At 39.7% G+C, this 20,082-nt stretch overlaps 1 protein-coding gene across 1 annotated transcript; it reads left to right on the top strand.

The window, feature by feature from the left end:
• Positions 1-13,508: 13,508 nt before the first annotated feature.
• On the top strand, positions 13,509-18,964 carry LOC134644627 (platelet-activating factor receptor-like). Its single transcript, XM_063497715.1, has 3 exons — positions 13,509-14,606; positions 18,393-18,500; positions 18,863-18,964. The coding sequence occupies exons 1-3, from the start codon at positions 13,509-13,511 to the stop codon at positions 18,962-18,964; spliced, it is 1,308 nt and encodes a 435-aa protein (XP_063353785.1).
• Positions 18,965-20,082: the final 1,118 nt, after the last annotated feature.

Raw genomic sequence — 20,082 nt, 5'->3', positions numbered from 1 at the left:
GAAACCCACAAAGGCCGGGGTGGAGGACCAAAGTCAACATGGTGGGAGGAACTCAGTGGTCATTGCATAAAGTATTTTCAGAAATCTCACTTATCCAGCATTTTGAACCAAACCCCATCTCAGATAAAATTCTTTCCATTTTATGACTGAGATTAATCTCAGTGACTAACTGTGGAATAATTTTGAATCCTCAGTTACATTATTAAGGTGGCCATGAAACACTACATGTATTATAGTTTTTCTCAATTGCTTAAACACTATAACCAATCTTTTGAACTAAAAATTTTCAAAAACTTTTTTTTAAACTATTTTTCAAAAAGCACATCCATTTCCCTGAACTATAAACACTATTCCCCTGCATTAACACAAGAGTCAGATTTGGCAAACTGTTACTGCAAAACTCTGCACATAAATCCTTACATTTTCACTGCTTACACCATGTGGTCATTTAGAATCCACTAGCATTTAATAATGTTAACTTAAGTCAGCACAGCTTTAGCTCAGTTAGCACACAATTAACCAAGTGGAAACACTTGGATTCAAAATGTATCGCACACCAATCAGAAACTTTAATGGACAGATAAAAGGGCCAAAATCAGCTCATTCAGGTTTGAAACAATGGATCCAAAGACATGCAAAGGAAAGGGTCGAGGAGGAGGAGGAGGAACATAATTGGCCATCGGGCTATTGTAAATGTCTCTGGTCTGCATGGAGGGAATATCACTATGTGCACAGCCGTGAGCCAACGAGGCGTACTCCACTGCCATGCCATTCTAGAAGCCTTCCGGGACATATCAGTAGATGCATGCTAGGGTTGGATCAGGCATGGATCAGGGCCAATATAGCCTCTGATGTGGATGAGATTCTCTGGCCTGACCCAGACCAAAGACAGGATGCTGAGGTGGAATAATGTTTTTGGTGTGTGTTGTACTGTATGGTACAGGAATAAAAATGTGCCACTGTATGTACATTGGTTACATCTTGTTCATCATGTGAAAAGGTATTTGTGGGGAAGAACCACAGGCAACATAACTTGCCAGTTTGGGAAATATTGTTTTTAATTTATTGCACCAATGTGTAACACTATCTTGTAGTGTATGTGTTTTTGAGGCCTTGTGTGTGCTGTCTGTGGGCAAAGTTTGATTTTTCAGCAAGAGTGAATGGTTTTGGGTGTAGAACTTTATTTTGACCTGAAAATACAATGTTTGGGAAAGTGGGTGAGATGTTATGGAATTGTGTACTGTGTTTGAGAATGCGAGGCATAGTTTCAAGAAATGTCTTTAAGCAGCGAAAAACTGTAATGCAGTGGAGCCCTATTCTAAAAAAACCAACAATGAGGTAGCACATCTGTGAAGCTGGATTTAGGAAATAATAGTTTAAAGTTAAATTTTGTAGAGCATGTTTACGGGTAGGTTGGTTGCCGCTAACACATTGGCTGGCACATTAGTTAGCTAACATAACACATTAGGTTATGTTAGCTAACTAGTGACAGAACCAATAACTCAGAGGAAAACAAAGAAACTAAAATCAAAAATCAGTCTAAGGGAATCACATGTGATCTGCCCCTGGCTGCAGCAGTGAGTCTGATCATAATAAACCAAGGAAGTACTGTCTACTTTCACTCTGTCAATTTAGCAGTAGTTGTTTTCATTGGTAGCTAGCCGTTAGCTGTTAGGCTAGAGTTTGTAGACCACGTTACAAATGAGGACTGTGTGAAGGAGAGCCTGTTATAGTCATCTGCAAGCTAGAGTCAGACACTGTTTGATTTTCTCTTGTCGGGTTGGGTGTACCGAATGGTGCATTCAGATATTTGCAATAAGCACTATTTTATGCAATAAAATGATCTTTTTTCCTCAATTACATCCAAACAGTTTACAACATAACAGGTTAGTATATTTGTGTCAGTCCACAAACATAACTAAGTTTTTTATTGATGCACAATCGGGAATCCTAAGATTCATCACCATGTCCATAGGGGGAATTGATTGATGTCAGTGTTGGACAAAAGCAATGAAGAACTTACCGCTAAAGAGGCAGAGAAAGTAGACAGTACATCCCTGGTTTTTCCAAGCCTGGTGAAAAGCTGGTGTGTTGGATTCCAGCTTGTCTGTCTGGTGACTCAGACAGGCTGTCACTGTTCACATCTTTACTGGTACAAGGAGGCACCAAACATGCTTTAAAACCTTCAACACTTATTTCTTAAATCCAGCTCCATAGACAGAGTTAAATATATGACAGTTGTTTAGAGTAGTGCTCCATGGTGTAAATTTGCCTTTGTACATGTAGTGTTTCATATCCACATTAAAGGTTGGAGAGGCTTGTTAGCCTTAATCTAGGAATTATACTTTGCAATCAGGGAGAGAGGAGAGGAGCATTCATTGTGTTGTGTGCTTGTACATGCAGATGGAATTAAACATTTACCATAGAGGACGGCTGGTGAAGCTTAAAACGACAGTGAGTGAGAGCGGTGGTTCACACAGTTCACAGTGCGCTGTATAGAGCTTGCTTGAAAGACTTGCCTTTTATAATGTATTTTCATGCATATTTAAACATGCTTTTTCTGTCATTCTTCTTTACCATTTCTTCCCTATTACCTGCCTCACGTTTTTTTTTTTTTTTTTTTGTTAAATATTTCCTCATCACTGAGGATCTTATTGTCATGGTCACTGTCAGGTTTATATTATTGGATTGTCATTTATGCTTAGAAATATTTACTCATATATGCTTAGAGTTTTATAAAAGATTGCATAATGATAGAGGTTTGATCCTTAGCAGTCTGTAAAGACTGTGTGTGCCTTCCAGAGTGTTCTGGCATGCACACACACAGCTTAAGGTCATGAGAGAGGTTATATCTTCTCTTACTGATATATTGTATAGCAAACACATTTATATCTGTTTTAGTCTAAGTGCCTTTTGTTTAGATGAACTGCCGGACTTCCAGACCAGCAGGTTTAGGAAAGTCGTTTATGGGGTCACATTCTGTGGGAGGGAGCAGACGAGAGCAACTGGGATAAAGCGAAGGAACGGCGCTTGTCGTGGTTCTCTCCCTCATGCATGAGTAACACAAAGAACTTTGACTGCTTGTGTCTTGCTTTGCTGTGTAGTTGAATTCTCTCATTCCAGCGGCGGGTGTGTGCTAGACAGACCCATCAGTCACCCACTGGTCAAACCTTTTTTTAATGAAAGGACTTTTTTTCCCTCACATTTTAACATTTGCAGGGTTCCCTCTGAAATGTATGAGTTTTTGTAAATAAAAACATGAAATCAAATTTGATCAGAGGATCTCTGCCTTTATTAATTCCTTGCATTCTGATTGAATGCCTACAATGATAGCACCTGATGATAACTGAGGGCCAGTTGAGTAAGTATAGTAATATTCTGAAAGATAAAATGAATGGAGGAATGTGGTTGGTGTTGACAAATGAGAAGATGTGCTGTATCCTTTGTGCTTTCCCACTTTTAACATTTTTTAACATTATGCTGACATGATTCATATTCTAGTATTATCAGATTCCTTCTCATTTTTAATATTCTAAGACGCACACATGGAGAACTTCTTTTCACTGCTCCCTTATTCACAAGTACAGTTTGTACCCACTGCCCTTGTGACACCCCTGCCCCGGGGTTTGCATTTCCCCTGTAAACCAGGAACGTAAGGCATGTTAGTGGGATTAAAAGCCACTGTAAAACTTTAGTAAATAAATGTCTTGATGCATGTCCAATCATCCAGGTAAGGAAATCCCAAAAAAGTTGATTCTGTTCATCTGGATGGGAGAAACATTTTATCACTCATCCAAGTGACTTCTTCATTTTCAGCTGACTGCAGGTTTCTCCAACCTATTTACAATTAATTATAAATACACCCAATAATCATACATCACAGAACACCAAAATCATTTTAGATTACAGCTAAGAAGTGTGTAACATAACAGCTAGCCTTACCAGCATGAACCAGTCACACAGTGAACAGAATATTAAACGTTCTTCTACATAAGCTGATTTCCTAAATGATATAAAAGGCTCAAGACTGTCCTTTCCAGGCAGGAATCAATCTTACAGTTCTTTAGCAGTGCACACAACTAACACCATGCCTAGATGTCCACTGTTGAGTCAGTTTGAAAGGTGGCTCTTGCTACGTGTTAGCTTAACCCAGACCTTCCCAAAGTGTGGGCAGAGCCATTGCAGGGGGGAAAAGGGGGAAAAAAAACAAAACACTTGGACACTGCTAGCACTGGGCACCCACACAAACGCAAAGCAGGAGATGAAGCATAGCTGAATATGTTTCCAAACCAACTTCATTCTAAGCCAAAGACTAGAAAATATGGTGAAGCATATCTTCCCTTTGGTTTCACCTTCAAGTGCCAAGGTAGGTCTCCCCTGCAGAATTGGTTTTCCCTTTGTCGGGAACACACACTGGGCTCTTCAAATCACGGACAAACAGTATCCCACATTCTTGATTTTTAGTTCACAAACACTTGTTGTAATGACTAACTACTCCTGACATTTTGGAGATGTTAGCTTTTATACAGTAAAGTTACAGTGGGATACAAATAATATCAGGCTGATCCTGCCACGATTTGTTCCCACGATTCAAATCACGGACAAACAGTATCCCACAATTGTTTATGTTTTTGAACCCATTTTTAACAGAGAGGCATTTTTTGAAAAATGTATTGATAACAATGTTAAATATTATTACACAGGAAAAAAACAACTACACGTAAAATAATCACACCGTGAGGCCTCTGCCTTTCTAAACGGACCAACAGTAACTGCGTGTGCCTATGTAAGCGTGTAAAACCTGCAGAATGGCAGATTAACAGTAACAGTATTTTGTCTCTATCTGCCATTCTGCAATTCATCTCAGCGTGACGTGAAAAAAGGGACATACCTTTGACGATGCATGACAAACTCTGTATTCCGCGTCCACACGTAAACACACAAAAAAAGGAGTTTTAAAAAAATCTCAGTTTTCGGTGATTCAAAACGCCGTTTACGTGTGGACGAAACAGCTGCGTTTTCAAAAATACCCGTGTAGGTGCGGACGTAGCATAAAAGAGTTAGTAGTTTATTTTATTACTACCTGTAATTTATTGCAATTTACTTGTATTTGCTTAATTGTTTACTAAATGCTTGAGGTATGAAATTGTCACGAGGAGTTGCGTGGCTGTCAGTGGCTGGACCCACGTGCAGGACTCGGAGACAAAACATTAACTTAAACGGCAGCTTTATTGCTGGTGAGACACACTTGGCGATACATAAACAACAACTTAAACTAGCTAGAATGGAGATGCTAATGACTCTAACCTGAAGTTAGACGACAATGAATACGCACACAACAAACGTGGAGGACGCAACAACTGGCAGGGAAAAACACAGGGCTTAAATACATACTGAGGTGATCAGGGAATGTGAAACAGGAGGAGAGCACAGCTGGGACTCATCAGACATGACAAGACAAGGGGAGGCAAAACTCAACACATTGGCATAGTACACAGACTTTCAAAGTAAAACAGGGAAACTGAACAGACGTGGACTAAACTAGGGAATACAGTGACAGAGAACAAGAGACACACTGACAGAAATGACTGTATACTAACAGAAGTAACACAGAACCACGCCCTAAGAAGGAGAACACAAGAAATGCCAAGGACCTAGAAAGTTAGGAATACTAGCGACAGAAATCAAAACCCAAGAGAATCAAAACACATCATGAAATCAAAGATAACTAATACAAACAGAAAAACACTGAGTCCACAGACTCAGGACTGTGACAGAAATAAACCACAATGGAGCAAAATATGGGTGTGTGTGCTTAAAGGATGTGTTTGTGCGTGCGTGTGTGTGCGCGGGGGGGGGGGGGGGGGGGGGGAACATTTTTCTTGTAAAACAAAGGGGGGCCTAGCAAAAAACGTTTGGGAACCACTGGCTTAACCTCAGTGCTCTGGACCATGTGCCCAAAAGCGCAACTGCGCTCTCTTGCCACAAGGGGGCTCTCACACACAGTCGACAGCCTTTCCAACAGAGAGATGAAGAAAGAGACGAAGAGATGAATCTGACCTCACAACCCATTGCTTGCCACTGGTACTAGTCTCAGTCATTATGCAAATGTACTGTTTAAAAGGTTGGGGAAACCTGCAAGATGAGTGACAAAACATTGCACTGAAAACGGTACGTGTAGATCAACAGAATTAACTTTTTTTTCGGTTTACTAAATAAACTATCTATAGACTTTGGGTTCAGCTTAGGGAGATTTCCCAATTCTTGCCATTGCAATTTTGCATTGTTTGAACTGATAGACATCCAATGGTCAATGGTAACTTTACTGTCTCTAATGGGACATTGATTTACAGTATGTCCACACACCAAGCAACGCATACATTAAAAAAAATAAAATATGAACAGCCCAGGTTTTATCAGTAGAATCATCAAAGTCTAAAGTGTAGTAGTGATGACAACAACGCTAATGGTTTAGCAGGTATAAAAGACACTCTATGTCTCTTGGGCTTCACTGGTGGTGCTTTATACTGAAGACCTGAGGGAAGCAGCTGAAAATCTCTAAAGAGAGGATTGTCCTTAAAAAAATACAGTCGTTGTTGGGCATTTTTCAATGTAGCAGCAAAATGTGACTCAAAGGACGGAGCAATATCAAGAACAACCTACAAATACTTATAACTTAGGCTGGGCCATATCATACCGTTCACGGTAATACCGGTATAATGATGGGCAACGATAAGAAAATGAAATAACGCGATAGAATATGGGTAAAACGCGCATGCGCAGTGCCTTTGTTTTCATACGCAAATGGCGGAAAAAGCATGGCGGCAACGGAGAATGAGAAGGGCGAAAGCGAATCGCTGAATGAAACGGATGAACCAGAAATGGTTTGTAAAAATGCTGCAACTTCAGTGGTGTGGAACTGGTTTGGTTTTTGTCCGTCAGATACACACCAAAGCACTATTTTTGGTAGATCATGCTAAATACAGCACACTTAAAATCAATCCTTTGATTTTTCTGAAAATCGACAGTGCCCCTTATAATCCCGTGTGCAATGTTTCCTCTAATTTTTCATGTGTCTGAGCAAACATACAAACTCCCTTGGACTACTGTGAGCAACATTAGACGTGTGCACTGTGGTCACGCCAGCATCAAATCCATCCAAGTTACATGGTTTATTAAAATAATCAAATTACAGCGTTTACATTTATGTTAGAATACTTTTAATTAACCGCTTTAGCCCACTTACAATGAAAATTTAAAAAAAATCTTGTTCATGACCTGTGTCGTATGTTAACACTATCGGAAGTAAAAATAACTTGAACTCCAATTTTGAAAACACAACTTTCTTTCTTTTTTAAAAAAATAAAGCTCTGACTTGTATTATGAGTATGAGTCTGTGGTCTGGGAGAGAGTCCTGTAACTCTCTGTCTGCAAAATACAGTATATAATGACCAATGTTGGGCAATTAATTATATAGTTACTTCTTCAAAAAAGTAACTGAGTTTTGCAAACAGCAAAGTTTTTTGCAGCTGTTTACCTAAAAATGCAGCCAAGGCGGTTTTTTATTTACAGAGCAATCAGGTGTTCTGCATCAAATTTGATGTCACACAAATTATTTGTGCCACTCCAAAAGATAATTTCTGTCCACTATGAGATAAAGGAGAACAACAGCCTGATACCTGCAGGCCTGACAACAGGAGATGTATCACTCCTGTAACACCTGTAACATTCAGCAGTCGCCTCATTGTTCTGACACACACAACAAAACTATTGACTACACTACACACTAACTACACAAGATTTGCACTAAACGTCGCAAATCTCTCACATCTCAAAACACTCCTAAAACTTCCCCCCTTCCTAAACAACTAAATGCCATGTTGCCATATCATTTTTTTGATTGGTTGACATGGTACATTTTTCCACCAATAGGAAAGGGTGGGTTTTTTGGTTTTGTTTTTGCGCACAGGCGGAGAGTGCTTTCGAGTGTTTTCCTTATAAAACTCAGTTTTTACCGTTTCTTCCCGCAGTATTATATAAACAATGATAGTATTCAGGAAAAAAAACAAACATTGCAGATATTTTTATCATAACTCTGGTTTTACGTAGCCTCTCAACACAATTTAAAAACTGGTATAAAGTCCACACTTTTCCCGTCAATTGTTCCGTCTGTCCTGCTCACATCTCCAATGGTTGTACACGTTGTCATTAACGTGGCTTCACTCCACATCAGCCACGCCGCTTTGCTAGCTAAAACACCGGTGTCGGCACATAAGGACGCTGTCACAGCCTGTTAACGACCTTGGTTAGCTGCATATGCGAATGTGAATCGCATCATTGGCTGGACTATGGGATAAGGTGGCATCGTTCTAATCCCATACGGGAGCAGCCAGTCACTTACTGACTCACACTGCAAAACAGAATTGTTAAAGTATTCATTTTAATTTCAATTCAGGTTAGATTTTTTTTTGTGCGCAACGCAGATTTTCTGTGCGCAGAGACCGTGCCAGCAGTGCGCAATTGTGCACGTGCACAGCTTAGAAGGAATATTGCCCGTGTGCCTTATGTATGAATTCTGGTTGTGTTTACTGACCTCGAAACGATTTTATGTGGTACACAGCGCTCGAAAATCTGTCAAATGTTTTAGTATGACTTTGCTAAGCTACAAACCGCTTGATGGATTGTCGGAGCATTATGGCTATCGTAGGCAGGAGTACGGCGGAGTGATACGTACTGTGCTTCAACATAATATTACCGTATTGTGTGTGTATAACCTCTTTTTAAGTTTTGTGGATATTATACATGGTTATGCTGAGGATATGTCGGCCAATTTCCACTGGAAATGCCTTTTGGTTAAACTGTCAGCAAGGAATTTGCATTTGCACTGTTAAATTTATATACAACTTTAATGCACATAAAAACAACTGCTTGTTTAAGTGTAAATACATTGATGTTTTTTCCCCTAATAAAGTTGTGGAGTTGTAAAGTATTTTGTCTAGTGTCAATTATATCGTCAGTTATATCATTATTGCAAATTTTCAAATGTATATCGTGATAAATATTTTTGGTCATATCGCCCTGCTCTACTTATAACTATCCACTAGTTCAATGACTGCACCATTTACTACTGTCAGTGCAGGATGAGGGGATGGCTTCCTGAATTCAATCACCATGTCCTTAGTTTTCAAGGTGTTGACTTTTAAAAACGACTGATAACACCAAGAAACAAACTCATATCTCCTTTGTAATTTTTTTTTTTTACCTTAGAGATATTCCCTTCAATAAAAGCTTCCTTCCTTTCATGAATCAGCCTCGAAGACCATGGTTTGTTATTTGGGAAAAAAATGCACAACTTTTAAAGGAATAATCATATCTCTACAAAAGCTGCAGATAACGTCGGTCAGTTCATTAATGTTTTCGGATGACTCTGTAAACACCGACCAGTCAGTGCAGGCAAAGCAGCCCTGTAGGGCTAAAGAGACGTCGTTATCATACCTTTGTGGGGTGTTTCCTCGCCTTCTCTCTCCGTAGCACAGTCTTATAAACAGGCAGGAGATGCACCGTGTTTTGGTCAGAGGATCTGAGAGCGGGGCCTGCCACAGATGTATACGCACCTTTAATAAAACCATAACAAAGATCCAGAAGCGTGTAGGAGAGTTCATATATTTATAGAAAGTGCCAAGTGTTTTCTTCAATTTACAGTAATTAAAGTCCAACAGAATAATATTAGGGGCCATCGGGACAGAGAGATTGGAGTGAGTACACGAGGGTGTCAGTCGCAAACTTCAGATTTGCTTTCGGATGGATGTAATTAACGGTGACGTTGATCTGCGGGAATTCCCTCGGCAGGTGACGGCCTGATAGACAAGAGAAGCTCAGTGTTTGGCAGACACACCTGTTCACGGTAAAGTTTTTACACTGTTTCTAAATAATATATTCCTCCTTCTTTCTGTAAGTTTATGCTTATGTATATGCTTATGTATATGATGCAAGAAGGTTGGCACAGCGACACAGGGCCTGCTCCTACTCTGGTTCCCGTTTTATTTTAGGGTGATTTAAAAATAATCGGTAACACATTTTGCATTTTTTTTTTTTTTTTTAGAAAATTACATGTAACCAAGATCTGTGAATAGTGGCAGTGACTTTTCATACACAGACTAACAACTATAACCCCCACATTTTTATGTCTCGTATCAGCATGTGCCAGACATTCTCCTTTTATTAAGGACCAGTTTTCCTGTGTAAGCAGCTCATTTCTTTACTTGGTAACATCATTTCTTTGTTGTTGTTGCTCTTGTTGCTTGTTATTGTCAGGTGTATGAAATTGTGGAGGTGAACTTTACGTATTTTGGACCATTCGGGGCTTTCCTAAGAAGACTGAAGCGACACCTCCTCCGTCTTGCCCCGAGAGAACACTCCCACTCACACAGTCTGATGCATAAATTCCCTCTCTGTCAGAGAAGTCATGCTGTTGCTGAACTGAAGCTGTAAATTCATTAAACAACAGAAGAAGCAGACGGTAGGTGTATGGTTCTTTCTGTAATTTGTTTTTTTTTTTAAATGACACAGAGGATATATAATGACAGCAGGTCACGCAACATCAACTAACCATTGATAAAGCAATTACAATTACGCTTGATAATTTCAGTGTGGCACATATTCAGAAAAAAATACAGTAAAACTAACAACAAACAGAGATTATTATCTACTTATTTACTGTTGGACTGTTGTTCTTTATTGTAAGTGGGTTTCAAGCTTGTTCAATGACAGATTCTCCTTGTATGTATTTAGGTTGTTAGAGTTTGCACCGTGATTCAGTGTCAGCTGTTTTATAGCAGTTTATAGCCTAAGAACCACCAACCTTTGACCCTTTTTGCACTACTTTCTGTTTTAATTCTGACGCTTATCTTTGACTGAATTCAGGCCACGTGAGAGAGATCTCTAGTTCTGTAATCACTTTAGCGTAAGTAATAAAATGAACATAAACAAGTCAGAAATCCAACCCCAGTCTTTCCCTCATGGTCTACAACTGAGGCTTCATGATGTATAGTGTTATTGTAAGATGCAGATTAATGAGTCTGTGTGTCTACCTATAAAGTGTTTGACTGAGAGTTAATTGATTCAGTAATAAAAAGGCTATGGCAGATACCTAGTCCTAAAAGTCTTGACAGTCTCTTTTATAAAGAGTGTTGAGATGTTTGTTTGGAGACAGATTACATAAACATAATAAAACACGGTCACAACACTTCACAAAGCCTTTGTTCGAATATGGGTGTGGCCCAAGAATCCAATTGCAGGATGGTCTCCAGAAAATTTGCTCAAATAGCATTTTATTACATTATTTAAGATAATGGAAGAAGGGAGAACAGAAAAAAATGTAAAAAGGAAATAAAAGAAGTGAAAACAGATGAGAAGGAGAGAATAAAGTGGAAATATACACGGATCAGACATTATTGTCATGATTATCTGTTCCTCATGGCACAGAGTAGTGGGTGTGATACATGAAGGAGCGAATGATCATTTTGTCCTCAAAGTTGATGTGTTAGAAGCAAGAAAAATGGGCAAATGTAAGGATTTAAACAAGTGATGACCTTTTATGGTTATTCAACTGAGTTAGAACTGCAGCTCTTTTGGGGTGTACAGCTGTCGGTATTATAATTATCTGTGAAAAAAAACCCCACTTTTGAAAACTTTTGAAAAAAAAAAAAGTAAACTAACTGAAACATTTTGTTGAACTTGGAAAAGTAACTAAAATAAAATACAAATATAGAGGAAACACTTGGATACTTGTACTGCTTTTCCTAAGACCTTCCTCTGACATATGCCCTCCATACATTAATAACTAAAAACAGTAAAAACCAAAATCCACTATAGAAACTAACGGAAAATAGAGTGAATTTAAAGCAAAAAGTCAAAATGAATTAAAAATAAAAACTAATTAGAAACTAGAAGACTAAACAGTGGTGAGCTACTGTAGTTTAAATTACGTCAGTGCTGGTTCTAATAGAAAAGTGTCAATTTGTTGTGTATCCTCTGAGTGCACAGGTGTCAGAGTCACATTTTCTTTTACATCCCATGGATGGCTGGATAAGTTTATATCTTTACCTGAGGGATCCCAGGATGAACTGGAAGTAGCTGGCGGTAGTGTAATGGTTAGATGGGCAATGTTCTGCTGGGTACTGGTAAATTGGCAAAATCTCGAAGTGCCTGACCGTTTTTCATATTCTTATAGCTAAGCATTCACATTCTTTCTCTCTCTCAGTGAGCCTAAGTTACAACCTTGGCTTCCTGTGCAGTATGTTTTGTTCTCCCTAATCAGAGAAATAAGGTCATGATTCTACACAAACAGCATTTCTTATAAATCAGTAGTATAATGCATCATAAAACAGTGTAATATCCCATTCCTGTTTTTCTCAAAATAAACAATCAATTAATTTTATTACATGTACCTGGGATTTTCATAGCTCAGCCTCCAACCTCAAAATATACTGGGGCAGCCCCAGCAGCACATTGACACACATAAATCAACAACCTTTGTTTTCTCAAAACTAGGTGCCTGCTGGTCCCTCTCTAGTCTGAACAACAGTGTCTCAGTAACTTTCCACTAGAAGATGGTCCCCGTTATGTACTCTCTCCCAGCCAAGCGTGAGCAAGAGTCTACAACATTCTACCCCCCAAGGACACGTAGTCTAATGCCTTTATTTTCAGGGCCGTGTCCACTTAATACCACGCTATATGGTTATATGGCATTTTAGTTAATATAAAGCATAGAATTGAGGCACTTCAAATAATTCCATCCCAACACAGGATAAAGCGCCCTGCCACAAAACAAAAATGGTTCAGCAGTGGTTTGAGAGGCACAACAACAAGTTTGAAGTATTGGCTTGGCTTCAAAATTAACCAGATCTCAATCCAGTCATGCATCTTGTGAGTTCTCCAGGACAAACAAGTCAGATCCTACCTTACAACTTACAGGACTTCAAAGATCTGTTACTGTCTTGGTGCCAGATACACACCTCCAGAGGTCTAGTGGAGTCCATGATTGAATGGTTCAGGGGTGTTTTAGAAGCAAAAGGGGGAGGAACACAACATTAGGCAGGTGGCATAATGTTATGCCTGATTGGCGTATACATTAATACATCTGAAATTAATTAAATGGCTAAAAAGGTGATGATAGGGACACAATATTTGACTGGTAAATACATTTTTACAAATAAATACTGATACACAACTTAGTCCTTAAAGCAGGAAAATGTTGTTGCTTCTTACTTTCATTATTTTAAACCTATTGCAGTCATTTACTGTTGTTTTTATTTATTTGTTGCTTTTATTTATTATACCTGCCTTCAATGGAAGGACAACAAAAATAAGTTATTCTCAAAGGCTTTTCCCTCCATTGTACGCTACCTTTAACATCTGCATCAAAACTCTGCTCATCTGTCATAGGACACTGTACTGATGGTAATATATTTTGTCTCCCACAGACAAAGATGACTCAATCAGTTACTATGACAACAATGAGTAGTGTGGAGTCCACAACCATTAATTCCACTGAGAGTCTGTTCCTGGACTCCCCGTTTCGTTATGTGCTCATCCCGGCTTTCTACATCATCTTCTTCATCCTGGGCTTCATCTCTAACCTCTATGTGTTGTTTGTCCTGCGCTGCCTTCATCAAGCCAAGGCCATGGGAGAAATTCACATCTATATGACCAACTTGACCATTGCTGATCTTCTGTTTGTGTGTGCTCTTCCATTTTGGATTGACTATTATATCCGTGAGGGAGACTGGGTTTATGGAGACATCATGTGCCGGGTGACAGGCACCTTCTTTTTCATCAACACCTACGGCACCATCCTCTTCCTTGCAGCCATCAGCATCAACAGATGCTGGGCGGTGACTCGGCCTCTGGACGCAGCCTCGTCAGATCGCAGACTTCGTGGAATTATTGTTTGTTTTTTTAACTGGGTGTTTGTTGTGGCAATGTCTGTTCCTTTTCTGGTGAGTCCAGGGATCAACGTGCACCGTAAAAACAACACTGACATATGTCGCTGTTTTGAGGGATACCAGGGTGGAACTATTGACAAGAAGAAAAAAGTGGCTGTCACTCATTTTCTAATAATTGGATTGTTTTTTGTTGTCTTTTTACTCATTGTGATGTGCAATTTCCTTATTGCTCGAATTTTAGTTTGTAAAAATTCTCCTCAGTCAGAAATTCAGTCTTCAGGAACACAGTCTAAAAAGCCCACTGTGACATCCATATTCAAACGGCCCACAGGGGTAAAACGGAGGGCTCTCCAGATGTTGCTGGCAGTGGTGGGAGTGTTTGTTCTGTGTTTCCTGCCACACCACATAGTTCAAGGCCCCTGGACTCTGGCAGTGCTGGAGATCGTGAAGTACAGCGAGACCACTCGTCAGTTGCTGAACGACGCTCATCAGATCACCCTGGTTCTTATGGGCCTCAACTGCATTTTGGATCCTGTAGTTTATTATTTTGCCACAGGGAAGTTTAGAGGACTCATCAAGGCCCACATTAAAAAATTAATAACATTCAACCAACCTCGGAGCTACCACTTAAACCAGCCTGCATCACCTGTTTGGACTCTGGTAGCAAATCAGAGGCCTCATAGGAAACCCACAAAGGCCGGGGTGCAGGACCAAAGTCAACATGGTGGGAGGAACTCAGTGGTTATTTTCTAAAGTATTTTCAAAAATCTCACTGATCCAGGATTTTGAACCAAACCACATCTCAGATAAGATTCTCTCCATTTCATGACAGAGATGAAATGGAGAGCATGTCCACATTAAAGGTTGGAGAGGCTTGTTAGCCTTATTCTAGGAATTATACTCTGGAATCAGGGAGAGGAGGATATATGGTGTTGTGTGCTTGTGTGCTTGTACACGTGGAATTAACCATTTACCACAGAGGGAGGCTGGTGCTGCTTAAATCTACAGTGAGTCAGAGCGGTGGTTCACGCAGTTCACAATCCACTGTATAGAGCCTTCTTGAAAGACTCCCCTACTTTTATTAGTCTCTACCTCCATCATGTGGTTTAAATGCAGTTTTGCTCACTTATCTCAGTGGCTGTAAAGAAAGCAGTGTGATCTTCAGACTGCACTAACATCCCGTAAAGATGTGGAATCATTCTGAGAGTCAACATCCAAAGAAGTTTTGAAGAAACCTGGAAAACTATTCCTGAAGATTACTTAAAGAGTATTTAAGGTGTATTAAAGAATAAATGTGGTATTGTAAAATATTAACTTTTGCTGTTGTTAGAATTATGAACATTCGTGTTTTGCCTTTTATGGTGTATTTTCATGCATATTTGCACATACTTCAATTAACCTCTGCCCTTGTCCATCTTCTTTTTCAAAATATAAGGAAACAAGGAGTAGCTCAAGACTTTTCCACAGTGTTGTACCTATTGACCTATACCTCTAACTGACATGTACCAATAACTGGTTTTAATATAAATACAAGAAATTTGTCATTTATGACACATCATCTTGTGGAAGTTGTTCTCTCTGAAATTTATGAGTTTTTGTAAATAAAAACATGAAATCAAATTTGATCAGATGACCTCGGCCTTTATTAATTTCTTCCATTCTGATTGAATGCCTACAATGAGGGCTAACCTTTTCTTCACTTAACAGAGCAGGGGTGGGGAACTTGTGCAGACGCCTGGTAATGAACTAATCATTTGATTCAGGTGTGTTGACCCAGGGTGATATCTAAAACCTGCAGGACATCGGCCCTTGAGGCCTGGAGTTTCCCACCCCTGTAAAAGAGCTACTTGATGGAACTGAATGCACCAATAACTCTACACCTGCAGGTCATTCCTCGAGGGAACCCTTATCAGTAGAGCAGTAGTCAATAAAGCACTTGTTGTTTCTCATTATCCTCATTGTTTGGGGTACATGGTGATAACTGAGGGCAACTCAGGTACATATATCAATTTTAAATGTGTTGACGTCTCAAAATGTGGTGCCGGGACCAGTGAAAAGATTCTGTTCTGATACTGTTAGAAACAAGTTTTGATAAAGTTTCTTTTTAACATTAATTGCAATGTATCCTCACAATAGAGTTGAAACACTCCTTGTTAGAAGGATAAAGCATTACCCTCACAAAGTGAAGGGTTAACTAAGACATAGGAGAGTTAAGTGTTGAAAGTGAAACTGCTAAACGCTTACAAAACACAACTTTCAATTAGGGAAAGGCAGCCGCGTGTGGGTGTATGATAACATCCTGTTCCAGTATTGATGATAACACGAGAAGAAATAGAAACTTTAAGTTGTTGGTAAAGCTGACGTCAGTGTGGAAATAAAACTACAGTAACAATAACAACTGTAGAGTAGGGAGGAGTCACACAGGACAGGATCCCTGACTGGAGGTCAAAGACCATTGCCATGAGAAAGGACTACGAGGAGAACAAATCAGGGAGCGCTAAGTCTAAACCAGGGCCTCTCCCCACAAATATTTTCTGTTTCAATGTGTCTAATATATGCTTTGAATTACGAATTGTTCTCCACTTCTCTGTGTCCTGACACTGAGAGCTCCACAGTTGTGCATCCTGAATCTCTAAATTGTTACCTAAAATAGTGTGAACTAATAAATTGCCTCCTGAACTTCTCTCAGTAAAAAAGAACACCACAATACCGTACCTGAATCTATAGAACAATGATGGTACAGGGTGAATTTGTGTATTTTGCTATATCATTTTTATGTTTTGTCAACATTAAATGAAGGCAAAGAAACAAAAACTGTACCACAAAATGCCTGTGGACATCTTTGACGTGTTATATTAGGAGTGATGAAAATATGCTAAGGAAATCAAACAAAACATCAATCGGGTCTTTATTTAAACTAGCTGATTAACTGTCATTATTCTGACTAATAGCTTCAATTATGACTCACTGATGAGAAAGAAACTTGTTAAATTAGAAAGCTGGCAGCTTGTAAATTAATCACAGACATTAATGAAATGCATGATGCAGAAGATTAATAAAACAGCAAAAAAAAAAAAAAAACCCTCTCAGAAAGTTAAAGTGACTCTGGTTTTAATTTGGGGCAAATTAAAGACGTTCTGGTGACCTGCTTTATCTTGGAAGAAAGTAAGAGACTTAGTAAGAGGCAGTAGTATATCCTCAGCTTCTTAACTTAAAACTAATGGAGTCAGGGCCGGTACAGACTGCTTGTTAATTTTAGTCCCCTTGTTTTCCACTGATTTATTGGTTCTATCACTAGTTAGCAAAGTTTATGTAAGTTCATTAACCTCAACCAACCTTCACTAGGTTATGTGATGTTCTGTACTAGCACAAGATGGCGCTAAACATGTTCTAAAAATGTTAATTTTAAGCACTTATTTCTTAAATCCGGCCTCACAGACAGTGTTACATCTATATCTATGTAAAGTGTGGCAACTCTAAGATTGGTTGCTGTGGCTCAGCATGGGGGAAAGAATCACAATATGTTTGTTATATTGCATAAGTATATAAAGAAAACACTTGAGATGCTTACCATTTGTTTCAGAAAGAGAGTTTTATATAAACAAGAGCATTTTTTCTTTTCCCCCCTATTACATCACAACAACTTGATTGGTCAGTTGCAGTGTTGATCCTGGAGCAACATTATTTTGATGATACAAGTACAACATCAACACGGAGATATCTGTTAATCAACTCTGACCATGGCTGTGCAACAGTCACAAAACACAATGCATCATTGCATATTCACCACAGAACAGCAAACTAACCTGTTTGTCCTTCACAACACTGCCTTGCATTTTCATGCAACTGTTGAACAACACAAATTTAGCATACCTCAGTTTGTTTTACAGGACCTTTTCACTTTCATCAAAACACAGCTTTAAATTTCCAGTTTATCAAATGCTACTGAGCAGTCCTTACTTTTAAATATAACCTCTCTTCTTCCTCTCCTGACTTTCTTATATCTCTCTCCATCTCTGAGTGAGGTTATCGCTCACTCTTTTCTCACTTTGAATTACAGCAGCTCTACTTTTAGCTGTCAAACAAACTAGGAGATAACTGCATAAAACCAGTTTGTGTGTTTGCTCTTATTTGTTAATCTCACAGAAACATTGCATCTAAAATGGGCTCCTACTTAAAAAGCTGTACTCCCTTTATTCCTGCTCCTCTTCTGTAGAGCTAGCTAGCTATAGAAGTAGCATGATCAAACTTACGGATAAACTTATGAAGTACACTCCAGGGTCCTTAATAGCCAAAATCGATTAAGCTAGGTGGCTAATATGTATATACATGCAAATGTTTTTTAATTGTCCGTTTAACTGTTTATTTACCATGGGCTCGCTGCCAGGCCCATTTTACAAGCACTGTTTAAATGACTGTAACTCCATCATGTGACATGGCATCCAGGCCATCACCAACTACAGGAAGACGACAACTGCCTACGAGGGTGACGCCTCCCTACCAGATGTGCTGAACAACTTCTATGAACGGTTTGACACTCAGAATGGCGTGTTGGTGTGGAAATCCCCCCCCCCCCCCCAAACACACACACACACACACACACACACACACACACACACACACACACACACACACACACACACACACAAAAACAAATGACCAGGTTCTGTGTCTCTTTGCAGAGTTAACTCTCAGAAAGCTGCTGGTCCAGATAACATCCCTGGGTGAGAGCTTCATTGAGCACTGCTGTTGTCCCAACGTGCTTCAAGGCCACCACCCTCTTTCCTCTGCCAAAGAAGTCCCCAGTGTCCTGCCTCACCCCCTTCTACAGAGCGACTATCAAGAACATTCTAAGCAGCTGCATCACTGTCTGATATGGTAACTGCAGCGTATCAAACCACAATACCCCACAACAGATGGTGAGAACAGCGGAGAAGATTATTGAAGCCATCACAGACACCTATCACACTCGCTGCATCCGCAAAGGCACCAGCATTGTGGAGGATCCCACACACTAGAGCTGGGCGATATGACCCAAAATTCATATCTCGATATTTTTTAGCTGGATGGCGATATACGATATATATCTCGATATTTTTTTTTAAGCCATAAGGTAAGAACAAAAAGAGAGTTTAGTCAAAGCTGTGTCCCAGATGTCACACAGGCACTTTTATTAACATACAGCGTAGATGTACATGAAGAAATTACTCAAAAATAAATTATCAGCATTTATTAAATAATAATGCTCCATAAATAAAAGAAACACAATGTTGTTTTTGTGCATAACAAAAAGCTCACAATTGTGCAGTCAAAATGTAAACTAAAAGACGCTGAGCATAATAACAAAGAGACAGATTTCACAGCTGCTCTATTCCCAAGTTCTACTGCGTTACTGACGTACTGTGACAGCCTTGAGTTTGAGGATTTCAAACTCAAGGCTGTCACAGTACGTATCACTCCGCGAGGCTCCACTACGGTAGCCGTAATGCTCCGACAATCCATCAAGCGGTGCGGCTCCGTAGCTTACCAAAGTCGTACTAAAACATTTTTTGACAGATTGCTGAGCGCCCTGTACCACATAAAAACGGTTCGCGGTCAGTAAGCACAACCAGAATTCATACATAAGGCGCACTGTCGATTTTTGAGAAACTGAAAGGATTTTAGGTCATGCAGCCCCTGTGGGCTGCATGTCGTTAGTGCGGTTAGCTCGTTAGCGCGGTTAGCTCGCTAACACGTTGACGCCGTCCAGCCCCACGCACGGGGCGATCCGCGGTAACTCGTTAACGGAGATTTGCCGTGTTCATCTTGTCGTTGCCTGCAGGTGAAGCTATGGGGGAGGGGGAGTTGTGTTCAGTGAAGGAGAGGCAAGGCCCAGTAACGCAGTAGAGACAAAAATGGACGAAAGAGAGGCAAACTTGCGGCTCCACAAGTATAATTATAACGTAACATATACTATATCGATATAAACGATATTGTCACATCTTATATCTCGTATGAAAATATATCGATATTTTTAAAAAACTCGATAAATCGCCCAGCTCTACCACACACCCCTCTCACACACTCTTCACCCTGCTGGCTTCTGGCAAGAGGTACCGGAGTATTCAGGCCCTCACTGCCAGACTGTGAAACAGTT

The sequence above is a fragment of the Pelmatolapia mariae genome, linkage group LG16_19 (assembly GCF_036321145.2).
Source record: "Pelmatolapia mariae isolate MD_Pm_ZW linkage group LG16_19, Pm_UMD_F_2, whole genome shotgun sequence".
Classification (NCBI taxonomy): domain Eukaryota; kingdom Metazoa; phylum Chordata; class Actinopteri; order Cichliformes; family Cichlidae; genus Pelmatolapia; species Pelmatolapia mariae.
This window is presented reverse-complemented; position numbering and strand designations above follow the sequence as displayed.

Bases quoted from the DNA above. Each gene is read 5' to 3' on its own strand.
- LOC134644627 (XM_063497715.1), top strand. From the start codon at position 13,509: ATGACAACAATGAGTAGTGTGGAGTCCACAACCATTAATTCCACTGAG. The intron at 14,607-18,392 runs GTAGCAAATCAG...CATGGCATCCAG, and splicing joins CATCACCTGTTTGGACTCTG to GCCATCACCAACTACAGGAA. The intron at 18,501-18,862 runs GTGTGGAAATCC...ACCCCACAACAG, and splicing joins ACACTCAGAATGGCGTGTTG to ATGGTGAGAACAGCGGAGAA.